This window comes from Epinephelus fuscoguttatus, linkage group LG22 (genome assembly GCF_011397635.1).
Source record: "Epinephelus fuscoguttatus linkage group LG22, E.fuscoguttatus.final_Chr_v1".
NCBI classification, from domain to species: Eukaryota; Metazoa; Chordata; class Actinopteri; order Perciformes; family Serranidae; genus Epinephelus; species Epinephelus fuscoguttatus.
This window is the reverse complement of record NC_064773.1, coordinates 30,104,502-30,122,939: the sequence shown is the minus strand read 5'-3', so window position 1 is coordinate 30,122,939 and position 18,438 is coordinate 30,104,502. Positions and strand designations below refer to the sequence as shown.

Genomic DNA, 18,438 nt, shown 5'->3' with positions numbered 1-18,438 from the left:
ATTTATTCAAGTGTTTCCAGGCAACAAGAAAACATGAATAAATTGTAAAGAAAGCAACAGTTCTGAGTCAGCTGCATGGACACTGTTGCCCCTCAGAATTGACAAAAAAAGTGATGCCGTGTGTCACTGCTGAGCGCCGCAGCAGCAGATCCACAGGTTACATTACCTGAGCTCACTAGGCCTGAACAAACAGCCTTCCCCCCTCCAGGGATGTTGGAGTCCCCGTCACTAAGGATATGGATCAGCTGATGAGGATTTTGACTGATTTTCTTAAAACATATTGAGCTCTGACATCTGTATTTTCATGGTAGAACATATCTGAAATATGAACTGCTCTGACTGTTTTATTCAATTTATAATATTCAAAGAATATTCCACACATACAAAAAATAAACAAAGTGATCACAGGACATCCCTCTGAGATGAAACCTAACCCAGATTTATAAGTGATGACTAATGAATGAAACACAAATCAGTATTAATGAACAATAGCAAGCATGGATTTCAGAATGATTCTTCAAGACAAGAAAATGTTGTAATATGTTTTTTTAAATAAATTCTACTTTTATGAAAAGACTTACATTTAAATGTTCATTTTAAGGTTTAATGAATCATGTTGAAAGTTAATTCTACATGCAGTTACCTGTTTTACGCATCCCTCCATCTGCAGGACAGGTGTAATCACTAGCAGCAAGCAGGAAGCATGTTCCCCCGCTCCGGCGGTCATGTTCCCGGGTGCTGGACCTTCGCATGGGGACCCTCTCCTCTGGAGACATGGTCAGGTCACTGCCCCCGCTACAGTCTGCTGACAGAACTGTGAGAAATGAAACAAGCAAGGGTGAAAATAATGCAAAAATAATTGCAGGCTGACATTGCTGTCTTTATGAGGCTATAGTGCTTTCATTTTTTAAGCTAGACCAGTATCAGTCTATGCACATCAGATCATTAGTATCATTAACTGCACCATAAGAAACCAAAGTATATCAGTATGCAATCCCTCTCATACTGACAGTTTTTTTAATAGCCTACACCAGCAGCATAATCGAATTCCTGAAATCCAGTTATGGCTTTTGTTTTTGGTGTGCCACCCTGGGATTTACAGTGGCCCCATCTGGCTACGCGTATGAAACATTTCTGTGGGCGTCACTGACTTGCAGTAATAAATGTCAATTTATCTAATTTGCTCAATTCATACAGTTAATGATATTCTGCCAAAAAAAGGGCTATGAGATTTTAATCATGAGCTTATGACAGTAGCTCCAGTAATAATTTAAAAAAATCCCTCAGCAATGAATTTACCATACTATTAAAACTTAAGTAGTGACATCAATAATTCCCTGATTTTCAACAGAGATAATAAATAATTAGATAATATGATAGTTATGAATTGTTTTAATCATGTCCCTCCCTCCTTAGAGACAAGTTGCTGAGGGACTAAAAGTCTGTCTTTTCATCATTTGCTACCTATGTGTAAGTAACATGTTTATGCTCACAGCAACCTTTCTTTGGTAGAAGGTGGCTTAAGCTCCTCTTTAGTGTATTTCTCCAAAATGAATTCAGGACTTAAATGTTATTTCTTATCAACTTTAATAGTAATAATACTTTGATAGATGGCTTTTACTGTGATTTCTGATTTGGGGATATAAATAAAATTGATTTGATTCATGGAGTGTTTATATTGTTTTAGTGATAGTAAAAAAAAACAACCCTCCTACATCAGGGGTCTTCAACGTTTTTCAGGCCAAGAACACCTTAGTTCGAAGAAAAATGAACAGTGATCCCCTTCTACATGTTATTGTATAAAACTGAGTTGGAAGTAATTCTCTAAATATTTCTGGGTCTTCACTTATTTGCACTTGTCTGTTGCTGCTAAGTCAGAAGCAGTTGAAACATGGCTAGGTGCATTAGCATCACCCTCTAAACTTTGGTTAGTGGTTTCTGAGGTGAACAGTATGTCAGAGTCTCTTAAAGAAGATCCAAAAACAATCTATCACTACTCACAAGAATGCCAGTACACTTGGAATAATAATACAGCTCAGTGGCCAATATGATTTGTTTGTATGAAAATGTTAGCTAACTAGTTCACCTCACCATTAAGGACAGGTGCCTCACAATAATTTGGTGGTAGCTAGCTCACATGATTGCACAACTATTCATGGGTAACAGCTAGCCTATTATTTATATATATATTTACATATTTATTTATTTATTTATGTATTATTTTTTATGTAAATATGCCAAATTATCTTTGCTAATAATATGTTGGGTTAATGTTTTTGTGTATTTTCAGGCATGTTTAAATTTTTGAAGAAACAAACAAACAAAAAACCCCTTATGATTGAAATTTAAATTGAATAATCAAACAATGATTTGGCGGCCCTCCTGCAGTAACTTTGAGGTTTCCCTAGGGGCTGCGGACTCTATAAAAAATGGAAAATAACTGAAACAATATTGTGTACTTACAGTAACTGTCTTTGACTTAAATCTTTGTCAATACAACCAGCATGGAGAGGTACTAGGGAATGTGTTTAATGAGGCTGGAATGTCTACGTGATTGTGAAGCAATCACCTTCACAAAGTGTTGTGTTTGTATTGTAAAACCTATTCTGAACAATTATGCCTCATATTGTAATAAAAAAATGCAGACATTAATATAAATTAAACTAAAACTAAACATTTTGAATCAATATAAACTAAAATAAAATAAGCAAACCCACGCTGGAAACTAATTGATACTAAACTGAACTGAAAAAATGCAAATCTATGATATCTCTGTCGTGACTGTATTGAGCATACAGTACATGTTAAATGGAACCTTTCACATTGAAACATAAAGCAGGAGGCAGTCTAAAGGACATTGAAGAGGAAAGTGACCTTGCAGACTGTGTATTTGAAATGACCTCTAAGGAAATCACATAGGCGACTAAACCAGATTGATTCTGTTTGTGCATTCAGTTGAGGCATGAATTATTCTATGCTTATTACTGTAAATATAAGGTTCTGAGACCTAATAAACAAATAGACTGTGAAGAGCCCAGAGCGAGCACCTACCCTCAGGAATGTCTGCACTAGAATTCAAAGAAAGCTGGTATATGGAGGTCGACACTAATTTCCATCAATATCAGATGTGTAAGAGTAAATTACTGACGTGGGCCTAGAGGGAAAACAGCCACCTACGGTTTGAACAACAAATTAAGAATCCCTACAGGAAAAAAGACTTGGACACAAGGACTCGGAATTCTTATCAGCACAAGCTATTTTACACAACCATCTCCTGCTCTCAATACCTTGTGCATTGCCTTCCTTATCACTGTGGCAACCAGAAATGAAGGCTGCAAGGCAAAAGAGTTCAATCTTCTGTGAGGGAGCTGCTGTGGTGCGAGTGAGTCTCCAGGGAAAAACCATTTCTAGTCTCAAGGGGGAACCTGTCAAATACAAACTGCTTTCTACCTGAGACGAGGATTTTCATTGCTGTTGCTACATATATTAAACCATTCAGTGTAACCTGAACTTTACTCCTTAGGTATGGTTGCTCATAATTTTCAGTCCTATATAGCCTTGGTCTGGCCATATGGTCTTACCTGAGCGGTTGCGTTCTAGTACCCTGCTCCCTTTGACATGGCACAGATCACCTTGAGTGCTGTTGCAGGTGGTGTTGAGATCACCTTTGCAGTAGATGGGGGACCCTCCCTGCACCACCTGAGGGATGTGTTTCTTCCGCTTCTTGGGCAGCTTCTGTTTGGCCATGGCCAGGGAGTAGTACATCCCAAAGTTATTGACGATAACGGGCACAGGCATGGCTATCGTCAGCACCCCTGCCAAGGCGCACAATGCGCCCACGACCATGCCTGACCAGGTCTCTGGATACATGTCGCCATAGCCCAGTGTTGTCATGGTTACTACGGCCCACCAGAAGCCGATGGGGATGTTCTTGAACTTGGTGTGGATGCTACCAGTGGGGTCATTGGGATTAGCGCCGATTCGTTCGGCATAATAGATCATGGTGGCAAATATTAACACTCCCAACGCCAGGAAGATGATGAGCAGCAGGAATTCATTGGTGCTGGCACGTAATGTGTGGCCCAGCACTCTTAGCCCCACAAAATGACGCGTTAGCTTGAAGATACGAAGGATACGAACAAAGCGCACAACCCTGAGGAAACCCAACACATCCTTGGCAGCCTTCGAAGAAAGACCACTCAGCCCCACCTCCAAGTAGAAAGGCAGGATAGCCACGAAGTCAATGATGTTGAGAACGCTCTTAATAAACTCCAACTTGACCGGGCAGAAGGTTACACGCACCAGGAACTCGATGGTGAACCAAAAGACGCAAACGCCCTCCACGTAGGTGAGCGCAGGATCAGTTTCAATCTCGTACTGCGGGCCTGAGTCCGGCACGCTGCTGTTCCGCATCAGCTCAGTCTTGTTGATGATGGTGTTGAAAGCCTCATGAGTCTCCAAGCAGAAGGTGGTGATGGAGACCAGGATGAAGAACAAAGATGCAAAGGCTATAAACTACAAGGGAGGAAAAGAGAGAAAGAGAAAAACACACATTACTATCAATCCATCCCTTAAATTTAAACTGGTTTGAACCTTAATGGTCTATACACTGGCTGAGGATACATACACCAAGATCAATCAGTTCATTTACTCCTGAGAAAGAGAGGGAACTCAGACAGGTTTAATTAACTTGCATCAATTTGAATGGACTCCTGAGAGAGGCACAATCTATTAGCAAGAGCAACAAATAAACACACACTTCCCCCTTGCTCCTGGTGGGAATGTAGAACGAGAATGCAGATAAAGTCAGATCTAATTTACTGCTGCTGGTATGTTGGACAGTTGGCAGTAAAACAAGCAGGAAAGTGGTTAAACTAACCAAACAAACATCAGTCTTCAGAATCAGTGGGGGATTGGGAAAATTGTACTTATTTTTGTGCAATGTATGTAGTTTGTGCTTTTTTATTTTGTGCATTTGTTTACATTTCTATTGTCTATTATAGCAAAAGTTATACCACATCTCCATGTAGTTGCACTGTATGTACCAGTACAAGTACGTAACAAATACGTACTTGGTTTTTGATTGTTTTTTTTTTTTTTTTAAATCATGCATTAAAGTTGCAACAATAGCAAAAAAAACCATGAAGGACTGTGTGTACTTGTGTGCCTTACAGTTGTATGCCTTCGCAAACCAGTCAAGTTGCAGTTACAGTTTACATGTTTTCACAGACAATGGATCAAACATGGATGCGTTGGATGACATTAAATAATGGCCAGAAAAGTGTTTTTTTGCAGAACATTATGATGTCACAGTGAAGTTGACCTTTGACCTTTTGGATATAAAATGTCATCACTTTATTATAAGCTATTTGTGTATTTAACATTTGTGTGAAATTATGTCATAATTAGCATATGAATTCTCTGAATTTTCTGAGGTCACTCTGACCTTAGACCACCAAATTCTAATCAGTCAATTCTTGAGTCCAAGTGGAGGTTTGTGCCAAATTTGAGGAAACTCCTTAAAGGCCTACTTGAGATATTGCATTCACAAGAATGAGACAGATGCAAGGGCACACTGACCTTGACCTTTGACCACTAAATTCTAATCAGTTCATTGTTCAGTCTAAGTGGACAATTGTGTCAAATTTGAAGGAATTACCTCAAGACATCTCTGAAATACCTTGTTCAAGAAAATGGGATGTATACAGACAACTTGAAAACATAACACCTCCAACCGTGACTATTGCTGGCGTGGAGGCTTAAAAAGCATTGTTTGGATTAATCTTACCACCCCTTGTGGAGGTCCAAACACTCAGGCTGGGAACTAAATGATTTGTGCCCATTAAATCAGTCTGACCCTTTGGGATAGGGATAAGAGCATACATATACCAATACATAATGTAGAACTTGTGCTGTCAGTACTTGAATATGCTGTGATTAATGCTAAAAGTGGTCAAAATAGTCCATTGGAGGAGGGTTACATCTGATCATTAAAAAAAAAAAACAATGATAAAATACAAAAACAGTAAGTTATGTGGAAAGGGGATTAACATTCCACAACCTGGCAACCCGGTATTTGTTCTTAGAAACATCTTATTACTGGTCTGACCCCAATCTCAAGTAAGTTGACAACACTTGACAAGTAGTTTTCTTGTTAAGCATGACAAAATAATTCTAACTCATGTTTCACTTGCTAGCTTTTTCCATAACTTTTAATCACATGTCAAAGTCTTTAACATAGATGGATTTAACAGATGGCTCAGTGTCATCACATGACGTGTGAATACAGGTGTTCATATACGGAGGGGATATGGGTGCCCCCGCCTCTGTTCAAGGATGGTCTTTGGCAATGGATGTAAATTGCTTTGTTTTTTGTAGCGAAGACAAAGGAAGGCATAAACATAGGAATGTAGGCGTGGGAAGTTACTTTGGGCGTTTGAGTCGTTAATGATATTTACAGCAGAAGTAATAATACAAACAAACAACAAAATAACAAGTAGATCAATGAAGAAATACGTAGGAGTCTTTGTGTCTGTATGAGTGTGTTTCTACTTGAATGTCTGCCTCTAAATAGTGTACATTTTTGCAATAGATGCATGTGAGGGGTCCTGTTTGTGTTTGCATAGATATGCGAACACCATCCATTAATGTAGCCCTGACAAATAAAATAAAATAAAATAAATAGTGAGCAAAACTTGAGTGTTTTGAGACTGTTTTGTTGAGCATTATTCCCATTGCCATTATTATTTTCCAAGATGACTACCATAGTCAAGAATGAACTTTCACTTTTACTTCTTAGGTACTCACTTCCTAGGTACTTATTAGCAGCATAGCGTCTGACAAAAGGTCTGAGCAGTGACAGTTGAACAGCTGCACACTGTTTTGCAATTGACCTCACAATCAAAATTCTACTACTGGCACCACTCTACCTTTAAGATGGCCACTGGCATGTTCAGTAGGAGCTTTGTATCAAAACTGTGAAGCCTAATAAACCCTTTTAACAAAGTACTGATGCTCCTCTGCAGGATAGCTCTTGCCATTACACGCAACATTCTGCTGTCTCCAACACTGTCTGTGATCAGTTTCTATGTCTCAACACAGAATACAACACAGGTGTTACATTGGGTACGTTTACATGCATGCTGATATCCCTCTATTATTCCGAATATGACAATATTCCAAATATGACCAGAAATGTAAACAGAAACTAGGCTTTTTTTTTCTTCAAGATGTAGCAAGACATAGGATATACTGGTTGTATTCAGTATTATTTGGACATGTATGCTAGCACTCAGAATATGCCTCTCAGTTAGGGTTTTACCACAGTTTAGGACACAGCCTCTTGCCTGTTTGTTTGACTCTGTGCTTTGTCTTGGATATGTTGTACACAAACCAACTCACCTACAGTTTGCAAGGCTGGTGTGGAGATACTCCCAAAAGAAAAGCCAACATTTTGGTTGGAAGGAGAAACACACCTATGTTTAAACTTTATATAAAGACTTGGATATCAACAAGTTTTTGGATATGTGCAGATATTGCAATGCTGACCTTTGCAAGACGGTGTTTGAAGGAATGAAAGAGGGAAGCTGTGCTCCGCCACCAGTAACAAAAAAATCCTATTTTGATACCATGAAGCAAAATGACAAGCGGCCCCAGTGGTTCCGCTTTTCTATATTGTGATGTGATAAACAACATGTTAGGGCATGTTAATTGGACTATGCAAGGCTGCATGTAAACGGGAGTGTTAGTGGAATATTGATTTTCATTAGCCATGTAAACAGCGTAGTAGAAATATTGTGTTTTTCTGAAAAAGGGAAAAAACTGAATTTTTTGTGCATGTAAACATACTCAGTTTGGCTCATCTTTTCTCACTCATCCGCTTCGGCCTCTTGTGTCTGGGTAACAAGACAAAGTCAGGCAGACATAGGGGAGTAGTCCTCTTGGGAGCAATTTGGTGACCTCTTGATTCATATTTACTGCCAGCATGAAGGAATGCATGAAAATAAGGACTTTTATTAGGACGCAATATTCTCAGCAGCTTAAGGTGAGGTCATATGGAAGAGAAAAGGTGACATCACTGAGAATTCAATTTGTTAAATGTTACTTACAACAAGGGATAGCAAGGGACATGACATGAGAGTGGCATGAGCTCAGTGGCACTACAAAAATACATTAAGGAGCCATGACGATAACACTGATAATGGAGCACTATATAAAGCACCGCCTGTTATTAATATAAAGTTATATTGCAAATAAATGAATAAAATTATTCTGAAGTTGTTGACATAGATTTGAAGTAACTTTGAACTCTGGTTGGCAAAAATGAGAGCATGTTGATACACTGCAGCTGAATCTGTATGCTAACAGTATTAAATGATGAGTCACATACAGATTTTATCTCCCTGTTTTGTTTTGGTCTTCTTCAGCAAAGTGTTTATCGAACCACCTGTCAGATGCAGAGCTCACATCCAGCTTTTCCGCCGCCCTGGAAGAGGCTCAGGCTCAATGTGCAAACATCCACAGCTTTTCTCCGAGAGCTAGACGGAGCAGATTTCCACACATGCAGCCTACTATGCTCCTTCTCCACCTTCCTCCCACAATCCATCCACTGGTGCGCTCTGCCTACTGAGCCCTGAAGAAGTCGTTTCACACCCTGCCTTGTTTTTGGATTGCATGACTCACACACTCTCAAAATATCATTGCCACTATTTGGGTCACCCTGCTCCTGAACTGTGTGCGTGCATTCACTCTACTGCTGTTAGCATGCGCTCTCATCATATATTATATATATATGTCTTTATCGTCCTGCAAGAGCGTGTGTTCCTCCTGCTCATTCACTGGCACGTTTTTTTAAAGCCACGGCATGTTGCCAAATGACACCTAGATGAGGTTACTCAGCACTATCCACTTTCTACATTCAATGGAATATGCAGTGCATAACAATGCTGAATATGTTTTCAATCTCTTTGCATTTTTCTTTACACAAAATGTTCACAGACACCTCTGCTGACCTTGTAATTTCCTGTAAATTGTACCTAGTTTCCCTCAGCCTTATTATGATTGCTTGCACTTAAACAACATACAGTAGTGATGCACTGAAATCTAGAGCATCGCAAGAGTAAGAGACCCACATTTTCATGTTTTAGCTCTAACGTGACTGCACTGCATTTGGTCTATTGAGGCTGCTGTTAATATAGAAATTGGAGTCTCTTTCTTCTTCTTCTATAGACTCATCGAGGCTGTAGGCGGAAGTAAACAAGACACTATTTCTGCTGCTGATCTCACTTGTAACACTGCGAAATGAAACAATTTTTACTCTGTTACATACTCTTTAAAACCTCTATTTTTGCATTTCCTGACTCAAATTCTATTTTAGCACTTTGTTGTATTTCAGAAGAAGTCACGCATTTCAAGTCTGCAGATGTATAATCATATGCTAGCAAGTAACTGGAAAGGGTGTAATCACTACACAGCCCTTTCACACTCACAGAGCTGTAGGTACAAAGCCTGTCATAACACTTTCTCATTCTTGTTTTTTAAGACTGAAGAACTTCCATGTGTACACAGTCTACCCTTCAGAGAAGACGACTGCCAACCATAACCTACCCAGCTGGCCACCAACACCATTAGTTGGTCATATTTGTTTGAACATAGGTTGTGACATTGGATGATCATAACTCAATGTCAGGACAACAACTGATGCCAATGTCAATGTGCTGTAGAATACTGGCAGAGGTGGGACCAAGTCATTGTTTTGCAAGTCACAAGTAAGTCTGGAGTGTCTGCACATAAGTCCCAAGTCCTGAACTTTCAAGTCCTAAAAAAGTCACAATGCTGACAACAGAGTAATATTTTACATTTCAAAAAATTACGAATGCTTTTTAAAATTTGTTGTTTAAAAGAAGTTTGCTAAAAACAAGTGCAACTGACCTGATTCATTCAATATGTGCTGACATTGCACTTTGACAGCAAATAGCGAGCTAATTGTGTTACTAATTAATAGTGCTAATTATGTAAATATTAGCCTCAAGCCTCCAATTTTATTAGCCTCTTTGTGCAGCTTCAAATGCCAAACGAAGCTGGAAGTTGTGCGCCTCCATCTGTAATTTCGACCCTCACTTTTTGTACAGTTTTTTTACACAAAGGAAATGACAGTAACATAACATGAGTTCTTAATGGTTATCTCCTGCAGCTTGGATGATGTCAGATTGGTTACAACAAAGTGGATCTGGAGAATTAAGTGTAGTCTTGCTGGGATGAACAGCATTAATGTTCGCAGAATCAGGAAATGAATTTATTCATGGACAACATTTTATCACAGATATCAGAAGTGTCTATCAGTGCAAAATCACTTTGTTTAATTCTATTCTGAGGAACACATCAAGCCGTGTTCATGTTGTCAGTTTCTGATTTTGTACAGAGTGTTCACATCAATATCCATGTCACATATACAACTGCAGAGTGTGGTTTTCTGTAAGGTCTGACATCTTTGAGTGGCTGCTTACTGAAACAAACGCGCCTCAAAAGTCAAACAAATATGGATGTCTCAGAGCCAACGTCTGTACTTCAGGGAAATGAAACCTACATGTAATGGATACAGTGTGATGTTGTCAATGTATGGTTGAACTGACATGAAGACTCACAAGTTGTAAACATGTGACTCCAATCTCTACCGTCCATTCCTGATGACTTGACTGCTGAATAAAAGGCTGGTCACAATAATTATGTTATCAGCTTATTGTAGGATAGATAGTCATGACTTTGTGTTTACATGCATGTTTGTTTAATTAAGAATGTCACCAACATTTTGGCCATCATGAAGCCAGAATAAACAGCAGGGTTTTCCCAACAGTGATAAGATTTGGCTGCAGGGATTCTCCCCCTTTTGTTTTTATCTCCACCCCTGCCTAATTGAGAGAGTCTGACAACAAATAAAACAACAACTGAAAGACGACACAGCATAGCGTACTGGTAGCCTGCAGCTGCACTTTTGGAGTGAAAGAAGCACAGTCCTGATAGTTGTAAGCATGCCAAGTCGGGACAACAAGCCAAAAACTCCGTCGTTTGTAGTTTTCCCTCCAACAATTTCATCCTCCACTCCGTAAACCCACCAGCAACTGCCCAGCTCCCAGGCTATCCATCCCCGGGAGTGGGCTGCAGCACACAAACCAGGTTATGAAGGTAACTGCAGTGTAGCTTTGCTAAGCTTTTCTATTAGTCACAGGAGGCATCACTGAGTTTTGTTTTTGTTAGCTAAATTTTGTACATTTTTTGTACATACTTTCTTGTATATATCATGTGGCATTAATTATTCTTTTCAGTATTTTTCTCGTATTCCAATTCCAAAATACTTAAGAACTAAAAGTTCAATGCTCTATGAAAGGGTGTATGTGCATTATTATGCTATTATATTATCATATCAGTGGCATAAAATGGTCTTGAAATGACAATAATATCATTTATTGCAGTTATTTTTGGGACAATTTAACATCCAATAGAAGTTATCGTGAGCCAGTTATTGTGACAGGCCTAGGCATCAAACCAAAATCTGGCTGTTTGTCTAGTTATTCGATAGCAATACGAAATCAAAGCACGACATGACAACAAAATAATCCCAGAAATGCAAGGCACTCCGCTGACAGCTTTGATTAAAGTGTTAGCAGTGCCTCAGGGTGGATTTTTATATGAAACATGCAACATCCTAATACAGAAACTCTCCTGCTGCTAAGTTTTGACTTTCTTTTTATCTCCCCCCTCTGTGTCTTTATCTCTGTCCACGTCTTATCATGACATTGGCTGAAACAAGCAGCAGGACTACCTGAGCTTGTTTCCTTTGGCTGCTCGGATGCTACGCCAACTAATGACAACTGCCGCCTCGTGCTGGGCTGTAATTTTGTCGCGTTCACGTCTGCGGAGCGAGGATATATCACCTCCCCAGCGCACACTGGCCTGTAACAGCTGAATCATGTCACATTAAACAAGCCAGACACCAAATGCACATGCATACACATTACACTAACATGCAGGTGCACACACTGATACCCCTGTTTATACACACACACACACACACACGCACACACACAGCCTCACAAGGTTATTTATGACAGACATTAAAAATGCAAAGGCGCTACTCTACCATGTGATTGCAACAGGCACATGCTTCTCGACATCCTGATTTCCAGCACACACACTCTGCATGCTAAATAAGTCCTGTACTTCTGTAACTCGCTCTTTGAAGGCAGCGCAGGGTGGATGTAGCACAGACAGTCCATCTCTGAACAATGCAGATCTAATTTAGCCTCAGGACTCGCCCCATTTTCCAACCATCTTTTTCATTACATTTAAGGCTTTTAGCTTTAGTGTTTCTCGCTCATTTGCACAGCTGGTAATGGCCAAGGTGGCTGCTGCAGAGGCCAAACCTGTGACCTTCACGTCTGACTCTCAACATGTGCTGTGAGGAGCAGAGGCAGAGCAGAAGGTGGTATCTGCGGCCCCAGCCCCAAATGTTTTCTCAAAAGCCCTGGCTACTTGTTTTTGTTTTTGCCAGTCTGACAACCAGACATCAGCTTTTGGTTGCCAAAAGTGAAAATACGGTTGCCATTATTAGACACCTTATATTTTGAGTAATTAAGATACCCTGAAGTTATACAGTACATCAGCGTAAAAATGAAAATGTGACATAAAAGAATGTTTAAAAGCAAAACTGCATCATCCCCGGAGAGCAGCAGAAATTCAGCCAAACAGAAACTTTGGGATCTGCTCATAATTTTGTTCACAGCCAACATGTCAGAAAATGGTGAAAACCTCAATCAGTGTTTCCAAGTTTACTGCCAGAGAGGAGTAAAGAAACCAGACAATATTCACATTTAAGAAGCTGGAATCAAAGAATTTGGATTCAACCGATTAATCAATTATCAAATTAGTTGCCAATTAATTTAATGGCAAACAATGAATTGATTATACAATTACCCGTTACATATACAATTCTTATCCTACCAATGTCATGTAAATATGTAAAATCATACAATTCTTGTCTCTTTTTAGGTGGTAGGAGTGAAAATTAGTCATCCTTAACATTGAGTGTTTTTTAGTTTTCAGAATAATGAAGACAGTTGGAGAACAACTAGACACAAAATATGATGTATAGGCTCTATAGGATGCTTTTTCCTTTGCAACTTTGATGTTCTTCCCAAATAATATATAGATTTTAGGCATTCATTTTAGGCTACAGATCTCAAATGGCTTAAAAAAATAGCGCATATAACTGCCTTGAACGGGAAAAAAAAATCTCCCAGATGGGCAATGCCCTTGGACCCCCCTAGGTGTGGGGTGAGCCCTGAACATTTGTGTCTGGCTATGCCCTGGTAAAGAGTCGTGTGTACCCGGGGTTTCAATATAAACCATCACTGTAGAATTTCACTCATTATTTACTGTCTTTTCTTGCCAGGTATTGTCTGAAGGACCTGGAATTGAAACTTGATACCAGCAATAACAATGTTTTGGGGGTGGCAATGTCAGTTGATTGTGGTCGCTTGAGAATAAAAGCCTAGGCTGCATTGTCATTTCATCTTCACTTATATTTCAATCTGACATTATGTTCATGTTAGACATTTCTGTTTAGAAGGCAGCCTTATTTTTGCTGTTATCATATCACTGTACAATATATTACATGATAACTACTCCGACTCACTGCCACATAAGGCATATTTTGAGACACTGATAAAAATGCCTACTCTTTTTTTCCTCCAAACATCTCTGCTATAATTGCTGGTAAACTTTAAAAAAACCTATGTTAACCCCAGACCTATTGGATCTGTGAAAAATAACCTGAGGCACGGCTGAAGATCCAAACGTCTGGAACCTGTCTAAGAGGATGTTTCCTAATTATGACGTTTTTTGACTAAACTTTGGTCCATGGATTTCTACAAAAATTGTGGCCCCTGATCTTTCCTCGTGTGTTGTCATTAAATCAACATATCGATAACTCAAAATAGCTCATAATGTAATTAGTCATGAGATTGGGTGAGCACGTTCATGTTCCCCAGGTGGATAAAACCCATCCACTCCAATGACACCATCAACTATTGTCATACATTTGTATTCTACTGGTAGAAACATTAAGATTGTCTCAACAGGTTTGTGCTGCACTCTGTAATGAACCATTCAGTCTCCATGGGCAACTAGCAGAGACATTACACTAAGTGTGACAGAGATATCAAGGATATTTTTTCTCCATTCACTGTTGTTCATTTTTATTCACTATAAACAACAACTGGCAAGATGATATACAGGGAACATAAAACCTTGCATTTGTTTTGCCGCTTTCTGTTTCGGCATAATTTCACTGTGCCTGAGTTGAATGTTTTCATATCAGTGCTGCATCACATTAAGCTCAGACTCCTATCAGTCACTCGACACCCACAGGAAGAGCTGCACGTCTCCTCCAGGAAAGCATCAATCCTCAACATGTTTCCTTACACATGTTATTATCACATCTATGCTGTCTCAGACCTCGTTAGTGAGGAGAAACCAGGCAGAATCAAACATGACAGTGATATTATGTCATAGCTTGGCTCTGTGTATCTTTTTACATGTACTGTACAAACAGAGATTTATTAGGACTTCAGCCAGCAGCCCTATCACCAACCCAAACACTGATGGGATGTGATCGCTGTCACAGTCCTGAAGCAGGGAGGCCTTCCTCATAATCACATCATTTTTCACAAGACGCCTCTGCCACTCCCTGGAACTCTGCCTGTCTGTGGCCAATAAAGGAGACATGAGGAAAATGCCAGATCAAACAGCTTCGATCACACGATCCCTCGGCGGATTACATCTGCCACTTGGCCTGGAGCTGCCAGAGCTGGCGGGCCAGGAGGCTGACACTAGAGCTATGCAGCCTGGGGTTGTAAACAGTAGCTGATGCATCGGCATGGGTGTCACATTAGCACGCTAATGGAAAGGAAAAACTTGGTGGTCTGCAGGTTACAGTGCACAACCAGGCCTGTCAACAATCGGTGACAAATCAAATGTAATTGACCTGCAGCCTCTGGTCTGTTCAAACATGCTTTATTTTCTAGAACCAACAGCAGATTATTCTACGTATACTAATAATGAAACTAACTTCAGCCTGGTGTCTGAACGGCAGTGTAGCTGTGAGTGTTTCCTCTCACATTCCCACCTGATTATGACTGAATGAGCTGTTTGTGTCTTCTTGTCCCTCTTTTCTTTCATCCCAGACATTGCGATGTGTCGCTCTAAATAATCACTGCAAAGCCGATGTACAATGTGATCCGATCACTGTCACCTGCTGAGCCGATTCAGACAGACCCTGATGCACCTTGTCTCATTATCAGCGTTACACTATAATGGTCTCAACAGTCAGCTCAGCCCAGGGGGCAGTGGTAATGCATCTGAAATGGTAATGGCAAAAAAAAAAAAATCACAAAAAGAAGACTCATTTGTGCACTTCAGGAAATTAGTTACAACAGCTTAACAACCAACAATAAACACAAACACATGGATGACTCACAATGATGGACTGTGAGGGACACAAAGACTTTGCTCATCCACATGGGCTTTCACTCTTGTGAGACCCCGACCATGTAGAGCAGTTATACTGAACTTATAGCCTGCAGCCGGGGCCTGCTGATCCACTCAACATTTTCAAATTCCCAATGAAAATAAATTAATTCAAACTGGCATATTGTTTTGTACTTTGCATGTAAAAAAAGGTGCCAGAGTGCATCAAAGAAATGTCAAAGTAGAGCTTGTTTATTCAAAATAAATAAATAAATAAATAAATAAATAAATAAAAGTGGGCCAGGGGAGGATCCCTGGACCCCCAACATAAGGTCTAGGCTCAGCCCCGAATCTTCTCAAATCCTAGAAACTGGCCCCTGTCCTCCTGTCACCTTCCAAAAGTGGCCCCTGGGCAAAGCAAATTGACTATGCCTGCTGTAGAGTACTTCCAGATAACACTTTCTGTCATAGTTACACTAAGAATATGTCTCACACCACAGTCTGAGGTGGTTTTTTGGATGCCTTTACACTTAGCTTAGTTGATATCAGTCAGATATCTGATCTGCTCAACACCCATGAAGTGGCCAATGGGGTAACAGATTTGCCGGAAATAAGTGTCAATTCACCCAAAACAATGGCATCTACCCATGCGTTTTTTAAACATTTTTTTAATGAATATTTAAATTCCTGAATCAATGTAATTAAATGCAATTAAATACATGCACTCCCCAGTTGTAGCAATATAAGACATCCATCCATGTAATGTGCTATCATATCCATTTCAAGAAAAGCAAAGCCAAAGCATGGAAGCAGAAAATGGCGGACAGTCTGAGGACAAAGCATTTGTAGCAACTCAAAATCAACCAGAGCAAACTGCTGTTACACGGGTTAGATCCATCTCGCTGTGAACTCCAGCGCTGGAGCTCTGCTACTGAGGGTCCATCTACAAAGCTTCTGTCTGCTAACCTCCTGGTTAAAAATGTCCTAGCGGCGGGGAGCAAGGTGGGATAGCTAGCTAATGCTTGTCTCATTTGTAGTCAGTTAAACAGAGAGAGGGAGGAGGTTGGGGAGGGTATGGTAATCATATTGAACCAGGAGATAAGCATATCATCAAGGCCCTATTTAGGAATCTGTCTCTAGGATGTGTGACTGCCACCCTAATGCAGTGGAGGTAAGTAGAATTTTGATTGTGATACTCAGCTTTGAAAATTGTAATTAAAAAGGTCAATTCCAACATGTCTGTCTAGACACAGTGTATGCATTTTTATTTTTAATAACGAACCCTTGTATGTCTATACTGTAACTGGGAATAGAGATACTGAGTTTTTGAATAGTGAGGGGATGTTATAATAAGGGAAATTGTCTGCCAAGCCAGAAAGTGATTTGTCATCTTGTGGCTGAGATCTGCCAAAATGAATCTTAAATCGAACCCTTCCAGGATTTGATATATTCTGTGGTGAATCCTGGCTCCAACACTCAGAAAGCTAAAAACAGAACGACCGTCATGGGTCACACATTTTTCCGTACATCCTTTCATCTGTTGGCACAGCGATATGTTGGATGGGCAAACCTTGGCATCCTCCTACTGAAAAATCCCCCCCCCACACACACAACCAGGCAGCCCACCGCTCTGCTCAGGCTCCGTTTCAGAGCCCGCCCTGCTGGCTCAGCCAATCGGAGCACTCGCTGCTCCCACTTCCTTGGGACTGCCACCATCTGTTGACACTATGAGTGGAGGCTCTGCACCCGCTCCTGGCCTGAGACCACCATCCACCACCATACTGCTTTGGTCCTCTGTAAACTGCCGTGACATCATCAAACTAAGGAGACCCCGGAGGTGCTAACACAGTCCAAGAGGATCTCACACACACACACACACACACACACACACACACACACACACACACACACACACACACACACACATTTTCACACACACGTCTACACACATAATTAAACCTGTGGGGTTTTGGGGTTTGAGCTTGTATGTGTCTTGCCTTCTGTTTCTGCATGATTGCCTAGTTATAATTTCAATCTGGATTTAGGGCTTTTCCTCAGTGTACACAAACACCAAGTCTGCAGACGTGTTCAACTGCACGTAGCATCGTCTTCAGCATGTGAAGACAGCGTACAGTTATGACTATGTGTAAACCAACCTGTAGCCTGTTTACCCACATGTTTAGCTATTACAGCACCTATTCTGAATATAGTTTATAGTTGTAACTAATGACTGGAGTAATGGTTACTAAATGACTGCTTTAGAGACCTGTTAAAAGCCATTATTGTAACTACCTTTGGGTTGCTTTGGCTGGTGTTTATTCTGCTACAGCATGACAGGTGTTTTGCCATTTTATGTGCACTTTAATCATTTACACTGACCACGGCTGCCGGGCAAATGGACCAAAACATGTATTCATAATTTATTAAAGTTTACAGCAGGGGTCATCAACTGGCTATGGTTATGACAGAGAGACAAGAGCTGGTGGAATGAAGACGCCACACAGGGAAACCACCTAGAATCTGAATCCAGCTGCAGAAAGAAAGTGCTACCCCACCATCCTGAGATGTTGTGCCAATTAAAGGGGCAAAACATTAAATTAGTTAAGACCTTGCAGCAGGTTTCAACATCAACCTGTCATCAGATAATATATGAAGTGTGTATGCATATGCATATATATATACACATATATATATACAGATATATATAGATATATATATATATATATATATATATATATATATGTGTGTGTGTGTGTGTGTGTGTGTGTGTGTGTGTGTAATATAGGGCGGCACAGTGGTTAGTATTGTCAACTTAAAGCAAGAGGGATTCGAACTCCAGGGTTGTGGAGCCCTTCTTTACAGAGTTTGCATATTCTCCTTGTGTCAGCGTGGGTTTTCTGCAGGGTACTCCGGCTT

At 40.2% G+C, this 18,438-nt stretch overlaps 1 protein-coding gene across 6 annotated transcripts in view; it reads right to left on the bottom strand.

The window, feature by feature from the left end:
* kcnc2 (potassium voltage-gated channel, Shaw-related subfamily, member 2) overlaps positions 1-18,438 on the bottom strand; it is a 314,895-nt gene that overhangs the window by 12,084 nt on the left and 284,373 nt on the right. For 5 of the 6 annotated variants that reach the window (XR_007448334.1, XM_049566171.1, XM_049566168.1 and 2 more), the window contains exons 2-3: positions 3,582-4,515; positions 644-814 (exon numbers count right to left, since the gene is read on the bottom strand). Coding sequence is in view for 4 of the 6 variants with exons in the window: in XM_049566171.1 (XP_049422128.1) it covers positions 644-814; positions 3,582-4,515 (1,105 nt within the window). In the remaining 2 variants the exon portion in view is untranslated. Of the gene's footprint in view, positions 1-166; positions 229-643; positions 815-3,581; positions 4,516-18,438 lie in introns of all 6 variants that reach the window. The other variant, XR_007448335.1, reaches the window with a different exon arrangement.